At 34.6% G+C, this 23,742-nt stretch overlaps 1 protein-coding gene and 1 non-coding gene across 3 annotated transcripts in view; both read left to right on the top strand.

Moving 5' to 3' along the window:
- The window catches only part of RNF149 (ring finger protein 149), a 31,394-nt gene extending 11,135 nt beyond the window's left edge, over positions 1–20,259 (top strand). The window contains exons 2-8 of one of the 2 annotated variants that reach the window (XM_077133908.1): positions 702–952; positions 2,054–2,122; positions 6,366–6,448; positions 8,560–8,656; positions 11,857–12,055; positions 18,372–18,426; positions 20,002–20,259. In XM_077133908.1, coding sequence (XP_076990023.1) covers positions 702–952; positions 2,054–2,122; positions 6,366–6,448; positions 8,560–8,656; positions 11,857–12,055; positions 18,372–18,426; positions 20,002–20,005 — 758 coding nt within the window. In that variant the 3' untranslated portion in view covers positions 20,006–20,259. Of the gene's footprint in view, positions 1–701; positions 953–2,053; positions 2,123–6,365; positions 6,449–8,559; positions 8,657–11,856; positions 12,056–16,107; positions 16,841–18,371; positions 18,427–20,001 lie in introns of those variants that run through there. The other variant, XM_077133909.1, reaches the window with a different exon arrangement.
- LOC143661823 (small nucleolar RNA SNORD89) lies at positions 18,507–18,623 on the top strand. The gene has a single exon (XR_013164867.1). It is a non-coding gene; the product is annotated as a small nucleolar RNA SNORD89 (small nucleolar RNA).
- Positions 20,260–23,742: the final 3,483 nt, after the last annotated feature.

Raw genomic sequence — 23,742 nt, 5'->3', positions numbered from 1 at the left:
CCTTTGTTAATAAACCTTAGGGGCTGTCTTTAGTGATCATAAGGCTCTAAAGTTGAAAAACCAGAAAATGGGTACAAGTGAAAGTCAGTCACAAGGTTTTTACAGTCACTGGGGCACAAGATAAAGTCTATATAATCATTATCAGAAATCCAAGGCAATTGGATTATAGTTCAGAGATTTCCATTATTTTCCTTTGTCCACACTAATATACCAGAAAGTAAAAAGAAATACCTATATAATGATTCAGTAATCATAATCATCCCTTAAATCTTAACTTCTCAGTTACAATATTCATAAGTGAAATTGGGCTGTATGATTCTTTTGTTTGTTTTTTTGTGATTACCTTTGTTCGATTTTGTTATCTTTGAAATGCTTTTAAAAGCTTCCTTCTTTTTATCTTCTGTGGAATGGTTTAAATATCACTGTTAATTGTTGCTTGAAGGTGTGGTGGTAAAATTTGCTATATATATATATATATAGCTTTTTAGGGAGATAGTTCTTAATGATTTATCCTACTTTCTTCCATAGCAAGCAATCTATTTTGTTTTTCTCTTTTGGGATCAGTTTTGGAAACTTATGTTTTCCTTAAAAACTATCCATTTCATCCAAGTTTCAAATGTATATGCATTTGTTTATATTTATCTTAACTTTCTGCAGATCTTTTTATGTTCTTTATTGATTTCTTTGTCCTTTTCCCACAGGAACAGGAAATATAGTGGTAATTATGATAAGCTACCCAAAAGGAAAAGAAATTTTGGATCTTGTACAAAAAGGAATTCCAGTACAAATATCCATTGGGCCTGGCACCCGCCATATGCAGGAGTTCATCAGTGGCCAGTCTGTGGTGTTTGTGGCCATTGCCTTCATCACCATGATGATCATCTCACTGGCTTGGCTGATATTTTACTATATACAGCGTTTCCTGTATACTGGCTCACAGTTCGGAACTCAGGTAATTAAGGATAACCTTTTTTTTTTTTTTTTTTTTTTTTTTTGGTATGCTATAGGGTGGGGGTCATATTTCATTGTTTTTCCATGTGAGTATCCCATTGTTGCAGCACCATTTGTTGAATTTTTTGTTTGTTTGTTTTGGGAAGTGCATAGGCCAAGAGTTGAACCCAGATCTCCTGCATGGCAGGCAAGAATTCTACCACTGAACTACTCTTGCACACCCAGGATAACTTTTTTTTAACTTTGCTTTTTTTTTTAAAGATAGTTCATAAGTACTTCCCACATGTATTATTTGAAGTTTTTACTGACCATACTCTTAATTCCATTTTCATTCATAATATTTAAATATTAATAGGATTCTTGAAAATAATTTTTGACTCGGAATATATTAAATTTTCTGTTTTGTGGGGACCTAGATACCTTTAACTGGGTCATGTTTTGCATGTTTGGCTCTTGCAGATACCTCTTTGTCCTTTCCCAGCCATAAAGGAGTGACAGAAAGATATGAGATAGAGTAGAGCTGTCCTCATGTAACCCTGGTTCTCTGACAAGCCCGAAGGCGAGGAGCAGTGGATGGGCACGTCTGTGTCTCCATTGTGGAACAACTTTAAAGCCATTTTATCTGCAGGGAGACACTGTCTTAGTAACATCAGAGAGCTGGAGGCTTCCAAAGGCGGTCCTTTTGAATTTCAGCCTCACCACTATAGTCTTGAGAAGTTGACCTTCCTGACTTTGTAGGCAATAGGTAATCATTTCTGCGTTGTCTTCCACCTGACCATCAGGAAGGGCTCTTTACTTTTAGAGATGTCAACAGGTGTATGGTTTCCCTATTCTGAACTTACTACTTTCTTTCCAATATTTAAACATAAGAATTGGTTTCTTCTTCAGACATGGGATTGAAAGTAAGTATTCTTAAGCAACTATTGTTACATTTGACTTTTCTGTACCTTAACACGTAAAATTTTTCTTTTACTTATTTTCAGTGTAGTCATTTAACTTTGTTTTTTAAAATTTTTTCTATGTGCTTGCATATATTATAATGTCTGACTTTCTAAAATAGATTTTTAACTTAAAGTTTTCAATAATATTTTTCCTACCCAAGAGCCATAGAAAAGAAACTAAGAGAGTTATTGGCCAGCTTCCACTTCATACTGTAAAGCATGGAGAAAAGGTAATTTTTTTTATGGGGTGTTTTGGTTTAGACTTGAGAATGTGTCTATTTATATATCTAAGAAATCATTGCCAGTCTGTTAAAGTTCACAATATTGAACTGTGGTGGGTTGACTAGTTTGAGTTACTAAGTTTTATGTATGTGTTCATTTTTAAGAGTTGTAGAGTATTCAGTCACATATGCAAAGAGTTGTCCCTTGTGGAGCCATTAGTCACACATGGCTATTTAAATTTAAATGGATGTAATTTAAAATAAAGTCCCGCAGTGCACTAGCACATTTCAGATGCTTGAAAGCTACATGTGGCTGTACTGGCAGGACATTCCCAGTGTCACAGAAAATTCTCCTCGTTCATCAGTTCTGCACCACGGTGACTCTGAGAAGCTAAAGAACTTATTCTATACTATATACCTTTGATATTTTAAAATTAATTTCTATTAAATCTGAAGCAAAGTGTCCATTCTCTGAGTTTGTTAATTCCAGGATGAAAATGTTGAGATTTGTGGAAAAGAGGAGAAAAGATTTCTTAAAACTAAAAACATTTTGACATGGCCAATCTCTTAGAAGTTTATAATCATACCAGAGTTTTTGTTGTTGTGTTTTGTTTTTTGTGCAATTTTATTGAAATATATTAACACCCTGTACAAACTATCCAAAGTATACAATCACTGGCTCACAGTATCATCACATAGTTGTACATACATCTCTGTGATCAATTTTAGAACACTTGCATTACTCCAGAAAAGAAAGAAAAAAGAAAACTCAAATCCTCCCATACCCCTTACTCACCTCCCCCCACATTATTGACTCATAATATTGATGTGATACATTTGTTATTGTTGTTGAAAGAGTAGTAAAATATTACTGTTAACTATAGTCTGTATATAGTCTGTAGTTTGCAATATATACATTTTTTCCATGTACCCTCCGTTATTAACTCTCTCTGATAATGTCGTCGTACATTTGTTCTAGTTCACGAAAGAACTGTTTAATATTTGTAACAGTTAATCACAGACGTTGCCTACTACAAGATTCACTATGTATACATTCCCATGCTTTAACCTCCAACTTTCTTCTGCATACCAGAATTTTTTACACAATTTTTGGAACAGAACAAATCCAGAATCTAGAAACTCAGATTCTTAAAGGATACTTTCCTTACAAGGAAAACTTTTGCTAATGCAGTAGTATTTATCTTTTTGTAGTCCATCTTTTGTGCTGTAAAATGTTGATAACTGTGCTGAATTATAACTAACTGTGTGTTGATTCAGTTTTGTGATTTCATCTTATTTCACTAAATTGCTGAAATTGAATCAATTCTACCCTACAGTCTCGTCTCCCTCTTTTAAAAAAAGTAACTGCATTTATATAATATTGACATTGAATAATTGTGTACAGGTTTAGAATCAGATATTAGTGGTTTTATGTAGAAAATTCAATATTAAAATACTCTTGCAATTGTCTTGCTGGCTACCATGCCTTCCCAAAGCCATTTTTCTATATATAAAAATAGTTCCTATGATTCTCTCTTTATCTTTAACTGTGTTTCAAAAAGAAATTGCTTAGAAAAATAGCTGTAGGGTATAACAACAACAACAAAAAGTTAAAGTGAAATCAGAACTTAATGAATTAGAGAACAAAAGCAGAATTGGTAAATAAAAAATCATGAATTCTCTTGCAAGACTAGCCAAGATTTTTTTTAAGCACAAATTACTTTAGAACACAGTTGCAAGGTGCTCAAAATAATTAGAAATATACTATAATTAACCTGATGTTGCATGTGAGTGAAATGGATGATTTTCTAGGAATATGTGAACTATCACACCCCCTAAAAAAAGATGTAGAAACTTTAATAAATATAATAATAAATATCCATGGAAGAAGTTTAGCTTGTCCACAGTCTTTCACTTCAAGAGTACCAGTGAATCCTGTCATATCTTTAAGGATCAATTTCTATGTTATGTATTCCATTGCATAGAAAGATAGAAAGTCTCAATTTTTTTCTGCATAGTTAGCATATTTTTAATACCAAAATCATGCAAAAATATAACAATAAAAAGAATCTGTTAAAAGAAAAAAAAAGAATCTGTCGACCAGTATTGCTTATAGTTGAATGTGCAGAAATTCTAAATAAAATATCAGTAAGTTAAGCCCAACCATATATTAATATAAGTGACCAAATCTAGATGTCTTAGAGCATTTTTATTTCAGGGACCTATCAAAACTAGTTTAAGTAAAAATGGTTTGAGGATATAGAGAAACCTATGGAACCCAGTTGATGGAAGTAGCTGGGCTTGTGTTAAATTGTTGGAAAATTTGGATTGCGGGAAGCAAATTTAGAAGGTAAGGGTCTTTATAGTATTTCTAAAATTTATTTTGTTTTACAATAAAAAACTTTAAGCAGGTATAAGAAGTACCTGAAAATAGATCCAGGGTACGACGTGAATAACGGAAAGCTTTTCATTATTTATAAAATAATGTTATGTTGGGTATAATTAAGTTTTCACTGGGGAAAAATGAAAGCTATGAAAAACATTTAAAAGATTTAGGGTTAATACTAAGAAAATTAAGACATATCAGAATGAACATACTGCTTTATCGTTAGTCTTCATACAGCAATGGGGATTAGATGGTTTGGCCTAAAGCCTTTTACATTTAGTAGCTCTGCAGAGTGCTAGTTTATTTCTATGCAAATACATTGAGCAGAAAAAAGTACACTTTTTCTTTCCACATTTCCCGTTTTTCAATCAATATCTTACTTACAGATCCCAGAGAATCCTTAGGCAGTTTCCAGTTAGCACCTATGTTAGACTCTGTGAGCGTTCAGCATAGCTGGTTACTTAACAAGCATGTACCTTTATGTTTCTCTTGGAACATGCCTTCTACTTTCCTTAGCAGGAGATCTCAGTCCTTAATTATACAATGTGGATTCATATGTGTAGTTTACTGAATTGAGTCTTTGAGAACATGAATAAATAGATATTTTTATCTTTATCCTTCTTCTATATTATTTCCTTTTTGAAAATATGTTTCCATGAACTGTTTTTTTTGAAAGTTGACAAAATAATGGTTTAAAAAGGAAGAATTCCTGAATGGTTTAATGTGGTGTATATGTGGATTTTCTGACTACATTTCATTTTGAACTTGGACAGAAAAACGTTATATTACCTTTAAATCTACATCTTATCCAGTTATGGAGACTAATATTTGCTTTCTAATTTTTTTTTTACCCGTTCATTGCAAACTCTTGGGGATTTTAAAATTCATTTCATTTTTGGTTGGCATGTGATAAGTGATAATTTTACTTTGGATAAAATGTCTAGTTACAAAATGTAAAGTAATTTTAATACGATCTTCTATACCAATATATACATATAAATTCATATTTTTATTACTTGCAAACAATTGATGTACATGGTTAAATAGATTTAAAAATAATTACACAAAAATAACTTGCTGAAGTTCCAGCCACGTGCAGACAGTGGATAGTCTCTGAATCCCCATCCTAGAATCCCAGGAAAGAATCCCATTGACCTGTCTTGGGTCAGATGACTATTCTGGTCCTGCCTGCTTTGAGTCAACAGGATGGGGCCCAGTGGATAAATCCTGGGAGCTGCACAGATGTGGAAGGGCAGAAGGTGGGGCACTGATGTCACCAGGAAGGTCTGTTCTAGGTAGATTCTTAGAAATGGAAATTCTGTCACGTGACTTCTTCTTTCCAGCATACCTTTTTAAACTTGATAGATGAAAAACGATAACTCATTTTAATTTATCGTTCTCTTTCACTAGTGACAGTAAATATCTTCAGATATTGAGCCATTTGCTTTTTCTTATTTACAAATTGTTTCTCTGTTCTTTAGTAAATTCTAATGAAAATGCCCTGGGATTTTTTTTTTTTTTTAAAGATTTCAGATGACAAGTAGCTTATTGGATATTCTCTTTGCATTATAAATTTTCTATTTGAAAAGTAGTTTATTTGATCATAGTAAAGCAGACATATTTATTTTTACAGCCTTTAAAACATGAGCGTTAACATAGTATTTAAACAATGTTTATGTCTGATTAAGTAAAAATGAAATTTTTTCCTTTTTGGCCAACTTCTTTGGATAATCTCTAGAGAGTAGTAAAAAGAAAATGCCTTGTACAGTTGTATGTGTTTAGTTTCAGGTTGTATTAACTTAGAGTAAATTCATCATTGTTTTATATCAAGGATATAATAAATACTTTCCTCTTTTCTTTTTACAGGGAATTGATACTGATACTGAAAATTGTGCAGTGTGTATTGAAAATTTTAAAGTAAAGGATATTATCAGAATTCTGCCATGCAAGTATGTTCTTTTCACCTTCTGAGAACTATTGATGACACTAAGAATTACTTGATAAATTTCAGGGTTTTAACAAAACATGTTAACATGTTTAACAAAAAACATGTCTTACATGATGTGAAGATCTTGCCCTCTTATGAGCATCTCATCTTTCAGAAGAGAAGGTTGAATTTTAATATTGTCTTCAAGGCTCCTCCTATGTTGTTACTTTAAAATTGCTTTGCTTGGGAGCCTAATCCTAGGGGATCCTTAGTACCCGCTGTGTATCTTTGTCATAGATTGGCTTTTAATGTTATAATTGAGTCTTCATTAGAACCTAGGAATACCATTATATTTTTAGTGGTGAAAAAGATGCTGCCTTGGGAGCAAGCTTTCATGAAGCATGAAAGATGAAGGACCTTTGAAGAGTGGCAGATATGGCCTTCGGAATGCAGGTCATGGGAAGGCAATGGGTTGCCATTTGCAGCCTGAGTTTGGGTTGTCTTTAGTGTTGTGTAAAGTAAATATTCCTTACATTTTGCTAGTGATGGTAGGGCTTTGATTTAGCAACAGGATTTTGAGATTTCATTTTTAACATGAAAATGCCTTAATTGATAACATTTTTCAAAGAATTACATTGTTAGACCAATTAATTTTCTGTACATAAATTAATTCTTTTAATTCTTGGATCAATTTTAATTAAACTTTAATTAAGATATATCTTTATGCTTGCAGGATACTTTAGAATATATAGAAGTTTATGTTAATTTATATAATTTATATTAGATTAAATTCTCAATAAGTCTGAAGGAAATGAAGGAATAAATATCAGAATAACAAATTAAAAAGTTCCCTAAAAAAGAGTAGTTTGCTTAAACCTACAGGCATTTATATGGGGTTGGTGGAATAGATACTTAATGATTGGGGTCACTATAGGTTGCTCACATCCTATTGAAAAAAGAATTTGTACTCAAGGCTGCTTTATGGCAAGCCTTTTTGACATGAAAAATGCTTAGAATGCTATGCAAATGAGCCTGAGGATAATTTCCTTTTGCAGCACTAGGTCCTGTCCTGGTGGTTGGGCCTGAGTTTGTCCTTCACCTTCATAGGCAGACTTGTGCATGTATATTCACTGTCAGAGCCCATTTCCTGGTCTCCTCATTTTCTCCTGGCACAAAGCAACAACGTTTCTTTTCTGTTTTTGTGAAAATTATTCCTTTGGGTCAGTTTCAGGTGGAGGATGGAAAGGTCGAAAGCCAAGATGGACTGTAATGTTATGTAATTGAGTGCTGTTATTGTACTAGCAAATTTCTATTTGGAGAAAAGTTCTTCAGGTATTAACAGTATTAACAGTGAAAAATTGTTGAGTATTTACCGTGTGCCCAGCACCTGTATAAGCACGTTCTTTGCTTCCTCCTCAGAGCCCTCTGGTATAGATCCTGTTACTATCCCACATTTTACAGGGGGAAAATGAGGTCAGAGATGTTAAGTCACTACTTCAGAGTCTCCCCTCCCAAATTGTTTCACTCCAAAGCCATACTCTAAGAAAACATAGTTCCTCACAAAGAAGGGAAAGTTAGCCATTAAATTGAAGATAAATATGTCCTCTTTCTTTCTTTTTCTTTTTTTTTTTCTGAACCTGAAGATGATAGGTGTTCATTATTGAAAATACAGAATATACCCAAGTGTGTAAGAGAGAAAATGAGTAATTTTAAAGCCTGCCACCCACACATGACTTGTTAATGTTGTGTTGTGTTTTCACAAGTGTGATTTTGTAGACTTAAGATACCATTAGTTTACTTCTGCTGTATTAATTCCCAGAAGGTTTTCAAGTAACTTACAAAAGGAACATAAAAATTACAGCCTTGCATGAGGCTAAAATAAAGCTCACCTTTGAAAATAACTCCAGCTATTTTTGTGAAGTAAAAGGAAATTCTCTTTAAGTGCCAAATTCTGTTTGGCATAGAAAATAGAATAGATAATTACAGAGGGTGAGTGAGAATAGACTACAATATCTGTTTACCATCAATTAACTTGTGATGAGAGGATGAGGAATGAGTTGATAGAGTGTTTGTGTTCCTTTATAAGATAGAACAATTTATTTTAAAACATTAACACATACTTAATTTTTTTAGGCACATTTTTCATAGAACATGCATTGACCCATGGCTTTTGGATCACCGAACTTGTCCAATGTGTAAACTTGATGTCATCAAAGCCCTGGGATATTGGGTTTGTTACATTTTTGTTTATATTCGATCTCTGCCCCGATTCTTATGAGTTACTTGATTTCATTATTGACCAGAGAGGCAAGAGGAATGGACTAAATGTTCTTAACCTCCTTCTAGGTCTTGAAAGAAATTTTTCTCTTTATTAAAAATGAATTTTAAGGCATTCCAAAAAATTAATTAACTAAACTTGTGATTATGGAATATTATACTAGGATGTTGTCCAGAGTTTTTGATTCCTTAGAGAAGTACATTTGGTATATCACTCTTCAGAATGTGTGTGTGTGTGTGTGTGTGTGTGTGTGTGTATGTAGTAGCCAGTTTCATATAAACAAGGATTATAAAATGTTTTAAATGGAAAGGTGCACATTTTACATGTAAGGAAACTGAATCCAACATTTCTGGACTCCAGTTGTCCCAAAGCCTGGGTGTCAGAACCACACAGTAATAGGGAAATCTGGCCTAAACTGAATTTGTTGCATCAGTTTGTATACTTAGATGTCCAGAGGACCTTCTGTTTTCTGTCAGAAAATAGAAACAATTAAGGCAAAGTGAACGAGAGGTCATAAGAACACTAGCCCTTTGCTAAATGCTTTACATGCATTATCACACTTAATCCTTCCGAATACTGTATCAGGTAAGGTCTGTTAATATCTCTGTTTTACTAATTAGAAACTCTAGCTTAGGGAAGTTCAGCCACACATGAAGATCACGCAGCTAGTTAATGGAGAACCAGCTTTAAAACACAAGTTTGCTTAATTCCAGTACTATAGTGGCCTAAAGAGGATATGTAGAGGGGAAAAAATGGATTTTTCTAGGTTGTTATAATTTTTATTGTTTTTAGAATCTTCATACAAACTATTAGTGCCTCAAAATATTTCTGATCTAATGAGTATTTTTGAAATAAGGAAATTTTGGAAATAATGTAAATAAAGAATATATTTCTTGATGTTAAAACATAGTTCTGGAGTTCTTAGTACAGAGAGGCTTTTTATGGCAATCGTTTTATGCAACTTTAAAGCTGTAACAGCCATAGGCTTCTTTCTGTAACATCACTGAAGAACTGGCTGTTGAAACAAGACTCTTCTTTTCCAGCTGCTGGTCTCTGCAAATGTGCTCTCATTTTGTAGCTTAGGGTGTCTTCAAAAGACACTGAGAAGTTTGCTCCCTTAATAATGACTATAATTAACCGTGAGCTTTATTTTTAAGTGAGTTCCAAATTGCCAGTAGCTATGAGTGCATGCAGTGAGGGAAGGCCAGCATTCAAGAACTGTCTAAAAACCCATCCCACTTTGATGTCTTGAAACATTTTTTCTTTCCTCTAGAATTTCTACCATTCACTTATTGCTAGTTTTTCTTAATTATGGCTTTATACCACATGGCATAACATGTTTTCTTAATATACCTGACTCATCCACTTTTTGCTCCAGAGACTATAGCTTAGACAAGAGGGTGAATCTTCATGAGACAGCATATTTAAATAGTAAAATACAGGGAGCTTGACAGGCATTTTCTCTTGGCAAAGTTGTAGGACTCTTCCTTTATTTAGGTACACTGTGAAACTCATTAATTTATTTTCTTCATTAGTCAGTAATTTTAATTCTGCTTTCTCTAGAAATTTGTATAGAAAGAATTTCATTGACCCTAAGCACTGAAATTTGAATCCTTATTAGTTTTGTTTTTGGAAAAATACCTACATTTATATATTTCATGTGATAAAACTCAATATTCTTCATTTTATGTAAGGTTGAGATGCTTTCTTAGAATGTTAAATTTAAAAAGATTGAACTTATACCCCCATAAAGCCTAATTTCTTTTTTGAAGAACAAAAACCTGCAGTTAAAGTCAAAACTAAGAATTAATTTGTCTTGCCTTAAAATTTTTTTTTAATCATTAAGGCAAGTATGCTATTTCTTTTAGACACATTGCCCCCTCCCTCCCTCTCTCCCCTGCATTGGATTTCATAGATGGCTATGACATGCTCTCATGTAATAACTAGTTCTCTACCCTTGTGGATTTCACTTTCTGGACTGGTGAGATAGGAGTGCTGTGTGCTGTGGACGTGAGAGCCATAGGTATGCACACAGAGTGTGGCCGAGGTGTGTTTGAAGTGCTGTGGGAGCACAAAGAAAGGACTAATTTACTCTGCCAAGTGGAAGTTGGGGAGATACAGGGAGTGGGTTTTTTTAGAAGGGCATCTGAACTGAGTTAGAAGGGTGTTTCAGGCAGATATGTGTATTGCACAAGTGAAATCTACAAGGATTTGAGAAAGTGTATATGGGGTAGAGGATGGCAGGTGGCTTAATTTGGCAGACATTTAGATAAGCCTGGAAAAGCAGATTGGGATCAGGCTGGCAGGAGTTGGAACATTATCGCACTGCCACTTGTTGTCATGAGTCAGGGTGGAGGGGAAAGCTTTGTGTTAGGCTCTGAGGGTATTTACTAATGAAGACAAGGAGGTAGTGTCCCACATGGTGTGTGCTTTAGAGGAGTGGGGGTTCTAGAACAGTTTCAGCCAGGCTGAGGAAGTGGCCTTGGAGAGCAGCAGGCCAGCTGGCTGAGGAGAGGGGTGGTGGTGATGGAATGACTGCTCTTTACTTTGGCATGAAACAAAGGTAAGAATTTACCTCACATGTTCACAGTAAACCTACGCAGTAACCCCTCTTTAATAGGTCACTGGACCAGCAATTTCAGAAACTCAAACAAAATACAGCTTTTCCTCTGATACTGATCAACAGAGGTTTCTGGATACTCCCCAAATTTTGATGCTTAAGATAGTGATACCTGATAGTCTCTGGCCCTCACTTTTAAATCTTATTTTCTTTGAAGCATCAACTTGGGAGAGGGAGGGAGGTTGGAGGCAAACTGACACTTTTTCAAGTGAACCAAAATGCAGGAGACATCCTCTCCCAACTCCCCAAGAAGGCAGGAAAGCTTCACTTTCCACCCATAAGTACTTTAAAAGTGGTATTGACTTGTATCAAGGGGAGAACAGTTTTTAGAATAAACATTTGGGTCTTTGAAAGCTTTCTTATTGAGAAGGAACTCATTTTCTGACGATGCTAGATAAAGCACATCGATATGCTTTTTATCAAATGTAGTTGATAAAAGTTAATGATTTTTTACAAATTCATGAGCAATGATAGATGAAACTTTGATCATGTTGTTTAGAAAAGGTATTTTCTTTTACTCTTAATTCTCAAGGGAGAGCCTGAGGATGCGCAGGAGATGCCTGCTGAAGAATCTACCCCTGGAAGTGTTTCGGCTGTGAACTGGAATAGTGTTTTACAAGATGATGACCGGAGTGATAGAAACAACTTACCATTGCCTTCCGCTAGTGAATCTGTGTCGCAGTGTAATGCCAGTTTTAAAGAAGATGGAGGTGAAAGCACAGCGTTACTAGGTATGTAGCTTGCAGATCAGTATTTGAAAGAGAATTAGGAAATACACAAATTACAGAAAAACATAAAGGAAAAAATGAAAAGCATTCATAATCCCATACCTGGAAATACTATTTTTACATTTTGATAAGTGCCTTTTCAAGTGTTTTTCTGTTTGCATGTTAACTGTATATATATACATTTTCAAAGAAAACGTGAAGAAATATTTTTGTGGTGTTTGGTAACCGTTTTTTTCACTTAATGTTTGATATTCTTTCTATATCAATAAATATATACATAATTTTTGTAGTTACATGTTACATTTGGATTGACTGCAATTTATTTAAACCATACCCTTGATGGATTTATGGTCTTTTTCCTGTTATCGATAGCACTTTCAAATCATTAAGAGAATGTATTCACCTCTTATCTTTTTATTTCTTCCCTTATGAATTGACCACTTTATCCTTGGTTCCTTTTTCCATGGAGATATTAATTTTTCATGTTAATTTTTAGAACTCTTTTATATATTGAAAATATTTTGGCCCTTATAGATATTGTAATCTTCCACCCCCAACCCGTCCTAATTTCTGTATCCTTTGATTGATGTATTTTGCCAAATGGAAGCTTTTTATTTTTATGTAGTCATAACTTTTCATCCTGTCTTTCATATCAGGCCAGTATAAGAAGGCTTTCTCATCTCAGGATTATAAAAATGTTGACCTATACTTTGCTACTGTTTGTGGTTTTATATTTTACATTTAAATCTTTAAACTACATATTTAAAGTTTGAGAAAGGAATTTAGCCTTTTTTTTTTTATATATATGTTTAACCAGTTGTCCTAATATTATTTAGGAATTAGTCATTGTTTGGGAATCATATGTTTTGGTATTTATAAAGCAAGGCAGATTCCTTCGTCATTAATCTTTTTTTTTAAATTTCTGCCCTATTCTGTACTTTTGTAGATTAATTCTAAAATCATTTTGTAGGTTAAAAAATCTCATAAGGATTTTGATTGGAATTGAATTAATTTACAGGTTGTTTTAATTGACGAATTAATGCTCTAGTTTTAATGTTTGCTATCCTGGAAGGAAGCCTATTTTCCAGATCAGTAAGAGTCAAACTGAATCAGTTTTGTCTGTCCTTTAACATATTTAGGACTTGTGAGGCAAAGATAGATATAGATATTAAAACTTAGGCTTTAAACAGGTACCAGAGGAAGAAAGAGTTTGTAGAAGAAAAAGGGGAAATGAGTTTCAGAGAATTATGAAGTTGAGAAGGCTGATCTGTTGCTGGCATTTTCCTAATCAGTTCAGCCTCTGACTGAGATTGGACACCTTCCAGGACTATGGATGCTATTTATAAATGGCTCCTGTTTTTAGGAATGGCATTATGTTCTCTTTTTATGTTACCTGCTTTTAGTGCATTCCAGTTTTTCATTGTCGCTCCTCAGATTCTCTCTCACTTCTAAATAGCGGATAGATTTATTTAGATTTTAAAAAAAAGTCCAGGTTTTAAAACAGAATGTCAGACATGCTGTGAAGAAGCTGAATTCCCTTTCGTCCCCTTTTTGGCTCACATTTTATTTTCTCTATGTCCTTTATTTTATTCTTAAGTAGTTTTTCACTTGTAAATTGACAGGTGAATTACATGTGTCAGTGTTCTTTCTACCTTGTAACAGTAACAATACAAACTGAGAAATATTCAATTAGAAAATCGGTTAAATTATTAAGTACTATAATGTAGTTTTACGTATAGTTGAGAAAACATTTACTAGACTCAGGAGCAGCTAGAAAATAAATACGTAACTGCTGGTGGTACACCACTGAGTGCTGTGAGTGCTCCTTCCACGTACAGTGGACCTTCTGCCTCGCTCTCATTGTAGGTACCTAAACCTCCGGCTTTATCTAAGAAAGGATTTTGTAGTTGTAGGAAACCTTTTGCACATTAGCACTAAAATTATTTTGTACCTCCTTCCTAGTAATACCAGACTGTCTGATTTGAAAACCAGCTCCTTTTTCCTTTCCATGTGACCCTAGGCAGTAGACTGGAACCTCTGTGCCTTACTTTCCTCATAGGGTCAACATATAATGCCTGATAAATGTGGCTCTTGTTTTCTTTGGAGACGGTGGCATCATCGTTTACTTATTTTACCTTTTTTTTCATCTGTTTTTTCAATGTGAAATTCATATAACAGAAAATGAACTAAAATGGATGATTCACTTTACAGTCATGATACTGTGCATCCACATCCCCATCTAGTTCCAAAAGATTTTCATTATCCTAGAAGAAAAGCCTGTACCTGTTCAACAGCTCCCCTTCTCTCGGCCCTGACAGCCACCAGGCTACCTTCTGTCTCAGTGAATTTACCTCTTCTGGATATTTCATGTAAATGGGTTCATACAAAATCAAAACATGCATCATGTTTTCATGGTCCATCCATGTTGTAGCATATGTATCAATACTTCATTCTTTTTTATGGTTGAATAACATTCCATTGTAGATATTTAACACAATTTATCTGTTCATCCATTAATAGATATTTGTTTGCACCTTTTGGCTATTGTGACTCTTATAAATCAGTCTTGATCATTTTGCTGTGAGGGAGGGGTCCAGCTTCATTCTGTCAAAAATCAGTTGACCATAGATATGTAGGTTTATTTCTGGATTCTTGGTTCTGTACTGTTGGTCTTCATGTCTGTCCTTATGCCACAAAGCACTGTTTTGATTCTGTAGTTTTGTATGTCTTCTTTGGAGAAATTTAGAGTATGTTTTGAAATTGGAAAGAGTGAGTCCTCTAATTTTGTTCTCTTTTTCAATATTGTTTTGGCTACTTGGGGCTCTGAATTTGAGAATCAGCTTTTCCATTTTTGCTAGAAAGGCCATTGGAATTTTGATTGGGATTGCAGTGAATTTGTAGATCACTTTGGGCAGTATTGTCATCTTAACTGTATTGAATTTTTTAATCCATGAGCAAAAGCTATCTTTCCGTTTATTTAGGTCTTGAATCTCATCCAGCCATGTTTCGTAGTTTGCACTGTGCTTTATTCTTTGGGGTGATGTTGAAATGGAATTGTTCTCTTAATTCTTTTTCAGATTCTTCATGCTGGTATATAGAATTGTGTTGGTCTTATACCCTGCAGCTTCACTGAGTTAGTTTATTAGCTCTAGTAGTTTCTTGGTGGTTTCTTTGGAATTTTCTATCTATAAGGTCACATCATTTATAAATACAGTTTTACTTCTTCCTTCCCAATTTGGATGCCTTTTAAGTCTTTTCCTTGCCTGATCGCTCTGGCTAGAACTTGCAGTACAGTGTTGGAATGGTAGTGGTAAAAGTGGGCATCTTTGTCTTGTTCTTGACATAGGAGGAAAGCTTTTCGGACTTTCACCATTGAATATAATGTTAGCTGTGAGTTTTTCATAAATACCCTTTGTCATGTTGAGGAAGTTCCCTTTATTCGTAGTTTTGTCATGAAAAGGAATGGGATTTTGTTACTTGAGTTTTGTTTTCTGCATTCTGTGTTGTTTTGTCCTTCATTCTATTAATGTGATGTATTTCGTTGATTGATTTTCTTATGTTAGTTGATATGTTACCTTCCTGGGAAAAGTCTTACTTGGTCATAATATATGCTCCTTTTAATAAGCTGTCAGATTCGGTTTGCTGATTTTTGTTAAGGGTTATTTATTTTACTTTTGAAAACATTTAATACCACCAACTCAACCTGCATCTTTTTTTCCATAGCACCATGCTGATCCAGCCAGTGTTGGGTAGGCTAATGCTAGAAAACCTCTCATAAGTTCCTGCATTTTAGCATAAGGTTCCTTTTATAAATGCCTTTTTGTTAAATAATTATGGATAGTAAACGAACTGTGTACATAAGATATTTATCTGTTTTTCTTGGTGACTATTTCTCTGAAACAGCTTGTAATTTTAACTTGTAAATTTCATTTAAATGGGTCAGTAATGCATTTCTTGAATTATAACCTCCAATTGCAGGTTGTGTTTGTGTAATGACTGATGTTCGGAAGGTGCTGCCTAACTGACGGGAGCTGGCTTTTGTTGCTTTGTTGTAGAAAGAGGCGGGAGTGATGCTCAGTGTGGTGGACCCATCGCCTAGTGCACGTTCCCCTGGATGGCGCCACGGACAGAGCTTTGGCTTGAACTCTAAAGGACATTTTATTTTTTTATCAGTGCACGTAGTTTGTATATTTGAAAATAGTGTACTTTCTTTTACCTTTCAGATTCTGGTTTGATATACACAAGGGCTAAGATATTTTATTCTTAAAAGAAATTTTTTGATTAGTCTTCGTTTACCTATTAAAATATTGTTTACAATAAACAATATTTCATCTCTTCTTAAAGAGAAATCGAATAGGAAAGATACTCTAATGTAACAGTTGCCTTCTGAGTAGTAGGATAGCTCCTGCAGTGCTGTAAAAACAAGATTAATTCTCCTTTTTAAGGATGTTTTTAAGACTAAGCACACTGAGTTTTAGTCTAGTTGAAGCAGAATTGTGTAATTAATTTCAGTAATTGATCAGATGAGTTTCCCCTGAGGAAAGACTTTAAAACTTTCAACTTGCAAGCAGGAAGAGAAATCTGCACCTTTCTTCCACATCTGTTATGTATGTAGAGATTTCAGAACCTGAGGATACTTTTTTTGTTGTTTTCTATGGGGAGTTATGAGAAAACTACTAGACTACTTTAAGATTTGCATTTTTCCCTTTTATTATCTGTCTTGTGACACCTTGATGGGAAGGAGAATTTGTCCAGTTTTTTCTGCAAATAAAAAAACCTAAGATTGTTTTCTTGCATAGAGCATTAATTTCTTTATTGGCTCATTAAGGAAATTGAGTAAATATACTGTGATTTTAAAAAAATGATTTATGTCTTGTATTAATTCCAACTGCATTTTAATCTTTAATAGTAAAAGGGTGCTAGATGGAGAATTTTTATGTTTTCTGTTGATGGGACAAAATCAAGTAACCAAGTTGCTTGATTAGTTTTTAAGCAGTCCTGATATTATGAACTTGCTTAATCTTCTGTCCTTTTTTTTTCTTGTTTGCTTTTCTACTTATAGGTCCAAGGAGCAGACAAATATAAAACTTTTGGAGACTGCTGTCTAAGTTTTATAAAGTGAATAAATAATATAAACACACCCTGCTCTTCTATCAGTCCTTAGAAATAGAGGTCAAGGAAGTATGAGCAGAGTTACATTTTTGGAACATGAAAATTGTAGTCATTTGTTGCTTCTAACCTAGTTGCTGTGCATACCTTACATTTATTGTGATGATTTTGTAATGCAAAAATAAGTGTTTATTGAGGGAAAAAATGTAATTTAAAAATTATGAAGAATTCATTCTTACGGCAGCCATATCTAAGGTATAAATAGTTCAGTTTTTTCAGGCTGTTTTTACCACACTTTGATTCTAACCACTCATAACGAAGTACTCAAAAAGTAAGCAAAGTACTTTTTCTGAAGTAAACATTAGGCCAAATTCAATATGAGGAGCTGTTAAAATAGAAACTTGTGTTTTATTTTGTGTGCTAGTTTTGTTTTGTTTAACAGATTGCCTCAGAGTAGGTTTTCATAGTACCCATTATTTACATTCTGTGGCTCAATTAATAGAAAAATATGTCCTTGATTCTGTACCAGATAGTTTGCTTTTTCTCTTTATATTAAGAAATATTAGGAATAAATGCTTTAACAATTCTTTCCTAATAGCTGATAAAGCTGACTTTTAAAAAGAATACTGACCAGAACAATATAAATTATTTTTAATAATTACAGTACAAAAGTGTGATTTCTTAATCAGCAGCTGTTAAATATAACTTTTCTTAATTCAGAAAGTTTGGACACAATTGTGAATGTGAAGAGGTTGACATAATTGTAGTCTCACCTCTAAACACACAAGTCTTTATAGCAGAAAGAAGATAAGAAAACTCTCAAATACTTAGGAAAATGTTTCCTTTGATGGAAGTCATTTTAGATGGAAATAAATGATAAAGAAGGGCTAAGAATTTACTAGAATTTCTGCTGAAACTTAGAAGTTGATAAGGTGCTCTGAGAAGGAAAATGTAGATTAAGAATTTAGTAAATAGATTTAGGTACATTATTTACAGTAGAAATTATTTTCCTGACAATTGTCATGAAAGTCATTTATTCTCAAATAGTGTAGGAAGTTTTTTTTTTTAACTTTGGAAATTATAGGCAGCAGTTTGAAAGAGGGAAATAGATCCATGAATATAAAGCCCTTCCTTTATGGTTATTGCTCACGCCTGCCGCTGTGCTTGTTCACGCCCTGAAATCATCTTGATTAACATCTGGATTTCCCAGGAAAACACCTCGAAGGTCCAGAGGAGAGGTGGAGAAACACGGAACCATTGGGCAGGTAATAACAGCTTCTCACAGGTGGTCTTTGTAGGGATGTGGACTATAGAAAGCCTGTCTTGAAAGAGCGCTCCTGCTGTTACTGAGGAATGATGACAAGAAAAGGCCGAATTGCAGTGCCTCCGCACTTCAGTCTGCTCTCTGTGTGGAGGCACGATGACAACATCTCCTGAAGCGAACCACTGATCTGACCTCAGTAGCATCAGGATGGAAGCTGTGTGTCTTGGTCAGGCTTTCCAAATATGAATGGCCAAGAAAGGCATTCCCAAGAGAGCAGAAATATCTTTAAGAAAAAAAAATGAGTTGTAAAGATCTCTCTGTATAACTTGAGATGTACTTGCCAAGTCAAGAATTGCCAGAATCACAATCAGTCATAATCAGGGATAGGTGTGTTCCCTCCCATTTGGCTGAAATACCCAGTATAACCAAACTCCTCCAGTAAGATAGTTTAGCTTGGCAGCAGTCTCTTCTTCTGAGCATATTAAAATTTATTGACTTAATGAAGGCTGAGATTAAGTTCAATGATTGTATGTATTACTAACTAGAATTTAAGGTAATTATATATTTAGTCAAAAGTGTGACCCCTCCTTTGCAATTCACCAAGCACAAGATGTTGGCTGGGACCACAGCTTGTTATGTGGTATAACATGCGTTGTGCTTCTCTGAAGCAGCAGCCAATTAGAACAGCCACCTACACCTTTCCCAGCCAATTTAGCTTTTGTTTAAAAACACTTGTCAGCATTTCATGTTCAAAAACACTAGTACTTTGGGGTGCACGGGTAGTTGAATGGTAGAAATCTCATCTGCCATGCAGGAAACCTGGGTTCAATTCCCAGCCCATGCACCCCAAAAAACAAACAAAATGCTGTGAACCAAATTCTCTGTGATATACATATCACATAACTGCCTCTGTGTGTGTGTGTGTGTAGAAATACATATATGTAGGAAGACATGTAAAAACTACTAGTGCTTTTAAAAAAGAAAAAAAAATACTTGTGCTTCAGTTACTAAGTTACAAAAGTGAAATTTCCATAATATAATCAGCCATGCAGCTAGTTATTGCCCTCTTCTATAGCAAAGCATGAAATAAATTATGAATTGAAAAAAGTATTTTGCATTGCATTCATTTAAAGTTAATATTGGAATAAAAAATCAGCCCAGTCCATTCATTTTGATGTGTAGGCTTGTGAATGTCATGGATTAATAACACCAGTGGGCATTCAACTTGACACCCTTCTAAGAGAAGATGCAGGTGCTTTAATGCATCTTAAGGATTTTCCTGAAAAGAACAATAGTAGATTGTATAAATAGAAAAAAGAGACTAGATACATCATTCTCCACAGAAATGTGAATCATTAAGCATTTAAAAACAGTGTCATATGCTGCTTAAAGTCATGTGTATATGTATATGTACACTATAGGAATGAAATTTTAGAGTTTAAAAAACTATGAAGTTTTTTAAATGAATGATACATAGTGTTTAAGGGAATTATTTGAGATATATTTTAGGATTCCAAGCTTTTTTCTTTTCGAAATAACTTCTCTAAGATGTTATGTACTGCTGTCTTTTTAACAGGTGATTTGAAGATACTAAAGCTAGAAATCGGAACTAGAAAATCCAGAAATTCAAGGTTGTTGGTTTTTTTTTGTAACATGACAGCTTAACTGGTTTGATTACATGATTCATTGCACAGTTATTGAATCCCAGGATAATATAGATTTTTTACTTTAAGCTGTCTTCTACTTTTAAGCATGTTTAAGAACCTTTTATTTGTGTAGTAAATGTAAGTCTTGACTCAGATTTTGAGACCATTTTATTAAAAAATAAAATTACCATTCTCTGTAAGTTATTTATTTGAAATAAATTTGGAAATCTTTCCTTTTTCAAAGAAACCACAACCACCCTTACTGTCATCTTGAAATAGTTAGATGTATATTACTTACATTTTATCCTGTTGCCAGATTTAACAAATCATTAAGTTGGGATTATTTGTGTCTGCTTAGATATACTCAAACATTTCTGATGTGTATAAGCAGTCTTTTTTATTTCATATTCATCATATAGAATTGACTTTAAATAAAAGAAGGATCTTTACAGTCATTTAGTTTTATCTAAGAAGTTGAATTTAACTTAATTTATCTGTTTTTCTGGCTTCCCAAACTCCGTAGATATACTCTGTATTAGGTTTGTGTTACATCCCTTTTATCTTTAAAATATTGTATTATAAATTCTATAGCTGAATTTCAATATTAAAAAAAATTTGTGTGTAAAATCTTTTTACTTTTTTTGGGAGTACTTTTACTTAGATCAAAAATCAAAACAGAGTACTGTGACAGTGGCTCAGTGGCAGAATTCTTGCCTGCCATGCCGGAGATCCGGGTTCAGTTCCAGGTGCCTGCCCATGCTAAAAAAAAAAAAACCAAGACAAAGTATCCCGCTTGAGATCTTTCCCCTTCCAAGTGTACGCTTACTCAGCCACTTTTGTTGGGTAATTTTTCCAGTCTGTATGTGGGTATGAATACTTATTTTTATTTCACCCCTTTTTTCCCTACATCAGTCTGTCCCTGAGGCTGCTCCTTATTCTCATGCTGGTGTTTGGTGACTCTGTGGTGACATGTCCTTACTAATTGATTCCCCATTACTTGACATTGGACTCATTTGGAGCTTTCATGAGTAAAACCTGATACGTATTTTATTTCCTAAACGTTCAGGTGTTATCTGAAGGTAAATGGGATTGTCAAATCAAAGGTCAATGGACAGATACCACCCACCTGTCCTTCATAAAACTTGTTCAAATTGGTGTCCCATAGCAGAGTGTCCCTGTCGTACAAGTTTGCTCAGTCTTACTCCCTTTCTTACACAAAGATAGCAAACTATTCACTTTAGTCTGCTTTGCCTTTCACCTTAAAAGCATATCCTGAATATCTCCTTGAAACGTGCTCCTCCTTTTTATAGGTGCGTAGTATTCCATCACACAACCATTCTACTGTTGAACCCTAAGTTGTTTCTGGCCTTTTGTGATTTCAGACATTACTGTGATGAATGATCTTGTATGGAAATCATTTTATACATAAACCATTATATCTGTTGGTTAGAATCCCAGAAATGGAACTAGAATCAGAGGGTAAATTCATTTGTAATTTTGGAAGATACTGCCATATTTCATCCACAGGGGCCGTATATTCTGTGTTCCACCAGGAATGCCTGAGTGCCCATCTCCCCTCAGCTCTGCCAGCGGTGTACTTTCACCTGAGTTTTTGCTAGTATGCAAAATGAGAATTAATTGAGCATTGTTAGTGATTTAGGGCCATTTGTTCTTTTGTCCAAATTTTTTTTTTCAGGATTGCTGGTCTTTCTGTTTTTCTTGAATTTCATTTATCTTTATTTAGGAGGGATTTTTTTTTTTTTTTTCTGTTACTCATTTTGTTTTCCATGCAAGTTTTATAGGTTTTACTTTATGGTTTCACTTTTTTACGATTAGATCTTTGTTTGGCTTGAAATTTTCCCCATGGGGAGTACAACTCCTTTCCTCATTTATTTCTGCTCATTCCTCAGCACAGCCATTCATCTCGGCCCACTTGATGTGACCTTGATCAAGCTGAGTCTCAGTTTATTTGTAACTGGGGATGAAGATACATAGCTTGGGGTGTGGAGTGGTTGTTCTGATGAGGATGGAGTGAATGAGGCCCAGAATCTGTATTTTAATGCACCTCTCCCAGGCAATTCCAGTTCATACTTGAGTTTGACAGCCACTAGTCTCCTTTAGAGTTGTGTTAAAGGACAAAAGTATGATGGAAATGTTTTTTGCTTTATATGTTGTATAATGGTGCTTTGTTTCCATAATTTAATGTACTTATAGTAGAGGTTCACTAAAAATTACACAGAATTTCACACTTTAACTGATGTCATACAAATACTTCAAAATAAGTAGCACACTGCTAATCCGAAAGCAGGTTATCTATTTAGAACTCCATCACAGAGCCTATGCAGAGAAGACAGGATCCTGAGTTATTGGCCTTCTGATGGGGGGTGTGTGTGTGGGGGTAGATAACAAAAGAATTATGCTTGCCTAATAAAGGGGTCAGTGGACGCAAGCGCCCATTTCCAGAGACTACCCTCTTCCCTTGGTCACACAGTCTCCCATATGACCATGAACGTTGATTCCACAAACATTCTAACAGAATAGTCACCCGCCAGTGCACTTCTGGGGTGGGGGTCAGCCCTCCAGGGGATTGTGGTGTACACCCAAGTTTGAAAACCACTGCCTCTCCAGTGTTCTTCTAACTTTATGGAAATACTCAGGTTGGCCTTACAATTTGCGTGTCTAGGCACCGTTCCCACACCAGGAACACTGCAGCAAATGAGACAAACAAGGGGCCTCCTGTCAGCAAGTTACTCATTCTAGGGCATGGGCTTTTTCAACCTTACTCCCAGAGATTGACTTAAGTGCCCGTATTGTTCCCAAGTTTGATGAATCATACATGTTAATCACCGTTTCCTAAAAGGCCCCTTACCCTCAGCCTCGGATCCAGTGTGTCATGATGGTGACAGTACCATCCAGTGAGCAATGGTCTATTAGTGCTGAAACTATCCAGATCTTCAATTTTCTGGCCAGAAAAAAACAGCCATTACCTTACAATTCAGTTTAGACGTCACACTGCATAACCTTTGCCATTTAAAAAACATTATACCTATTGTATGGTTTTCTATACTAAGAATACTGAAACATGATCTCATACCAAAGCAGATATTTAGAATGAAGACCAGCCTTATAACAGTCCTACTTTCAAACCATAGGTTATGGTTAAAATTCTAATTTAAATGATGGAAAAGCATTGCTGTTATTCTCAGAACTAGCCTGTGTCTCCTTTAGAGACATCCCAGTAACAGCAAATGAAGCTACATACTTGAAGCTTAATGTTACCATCTTGCGGTGGATATGAATTTACATTCAGGTTGACATTATAGTTGCATTTTTTTTTTTATTTACCAATTGCTTTCACAAACTTCATTTCCAGAAGATGGTTAAGATGTCAAGAAACACAGTTAATATCAAAATTAAGGCTGCAGTATATTTACTTTCTTCCAGAACTGTTTTATATAAGTTTATTATATGCATGAGGGGTAAGTCAACATTAGATTGTTTAGCAACTTATTGGCCACTCTACCACCAAACCCAAGGTGTGATCCCCAGAAAGTTCGTATCTTTGGGCATGAACAATCAGTTGTGCATTGAGTGTTTTTTTAATTTAAAAAGCAGAAAGAGCCCACTATGAAAAAGCACTAGTATTAGCTAAGTGCCAGAGTATTAGTAAG

This window comes from Tamandua tetradactyla, chromosome 17 (assembly GCF_023851605.1).
Source record: "Tamandua tetradactyla isolate mTamTet1 chromosome 17, mTamTet1.pri, whole genome shotgun sequence".
Classification (NCBI taxonomy): Eukaryota; Metazoa; Chordata; class Mammalia; order Pilosa; family Myrmecophagidae; genus Tamandua; species Tamandua tetradactyla.
The sequence above is the reverse complement of the archived record's forward strand: the minus strand, read 5'-3'. Positions and strand labels throughout refer to the sequence as shown.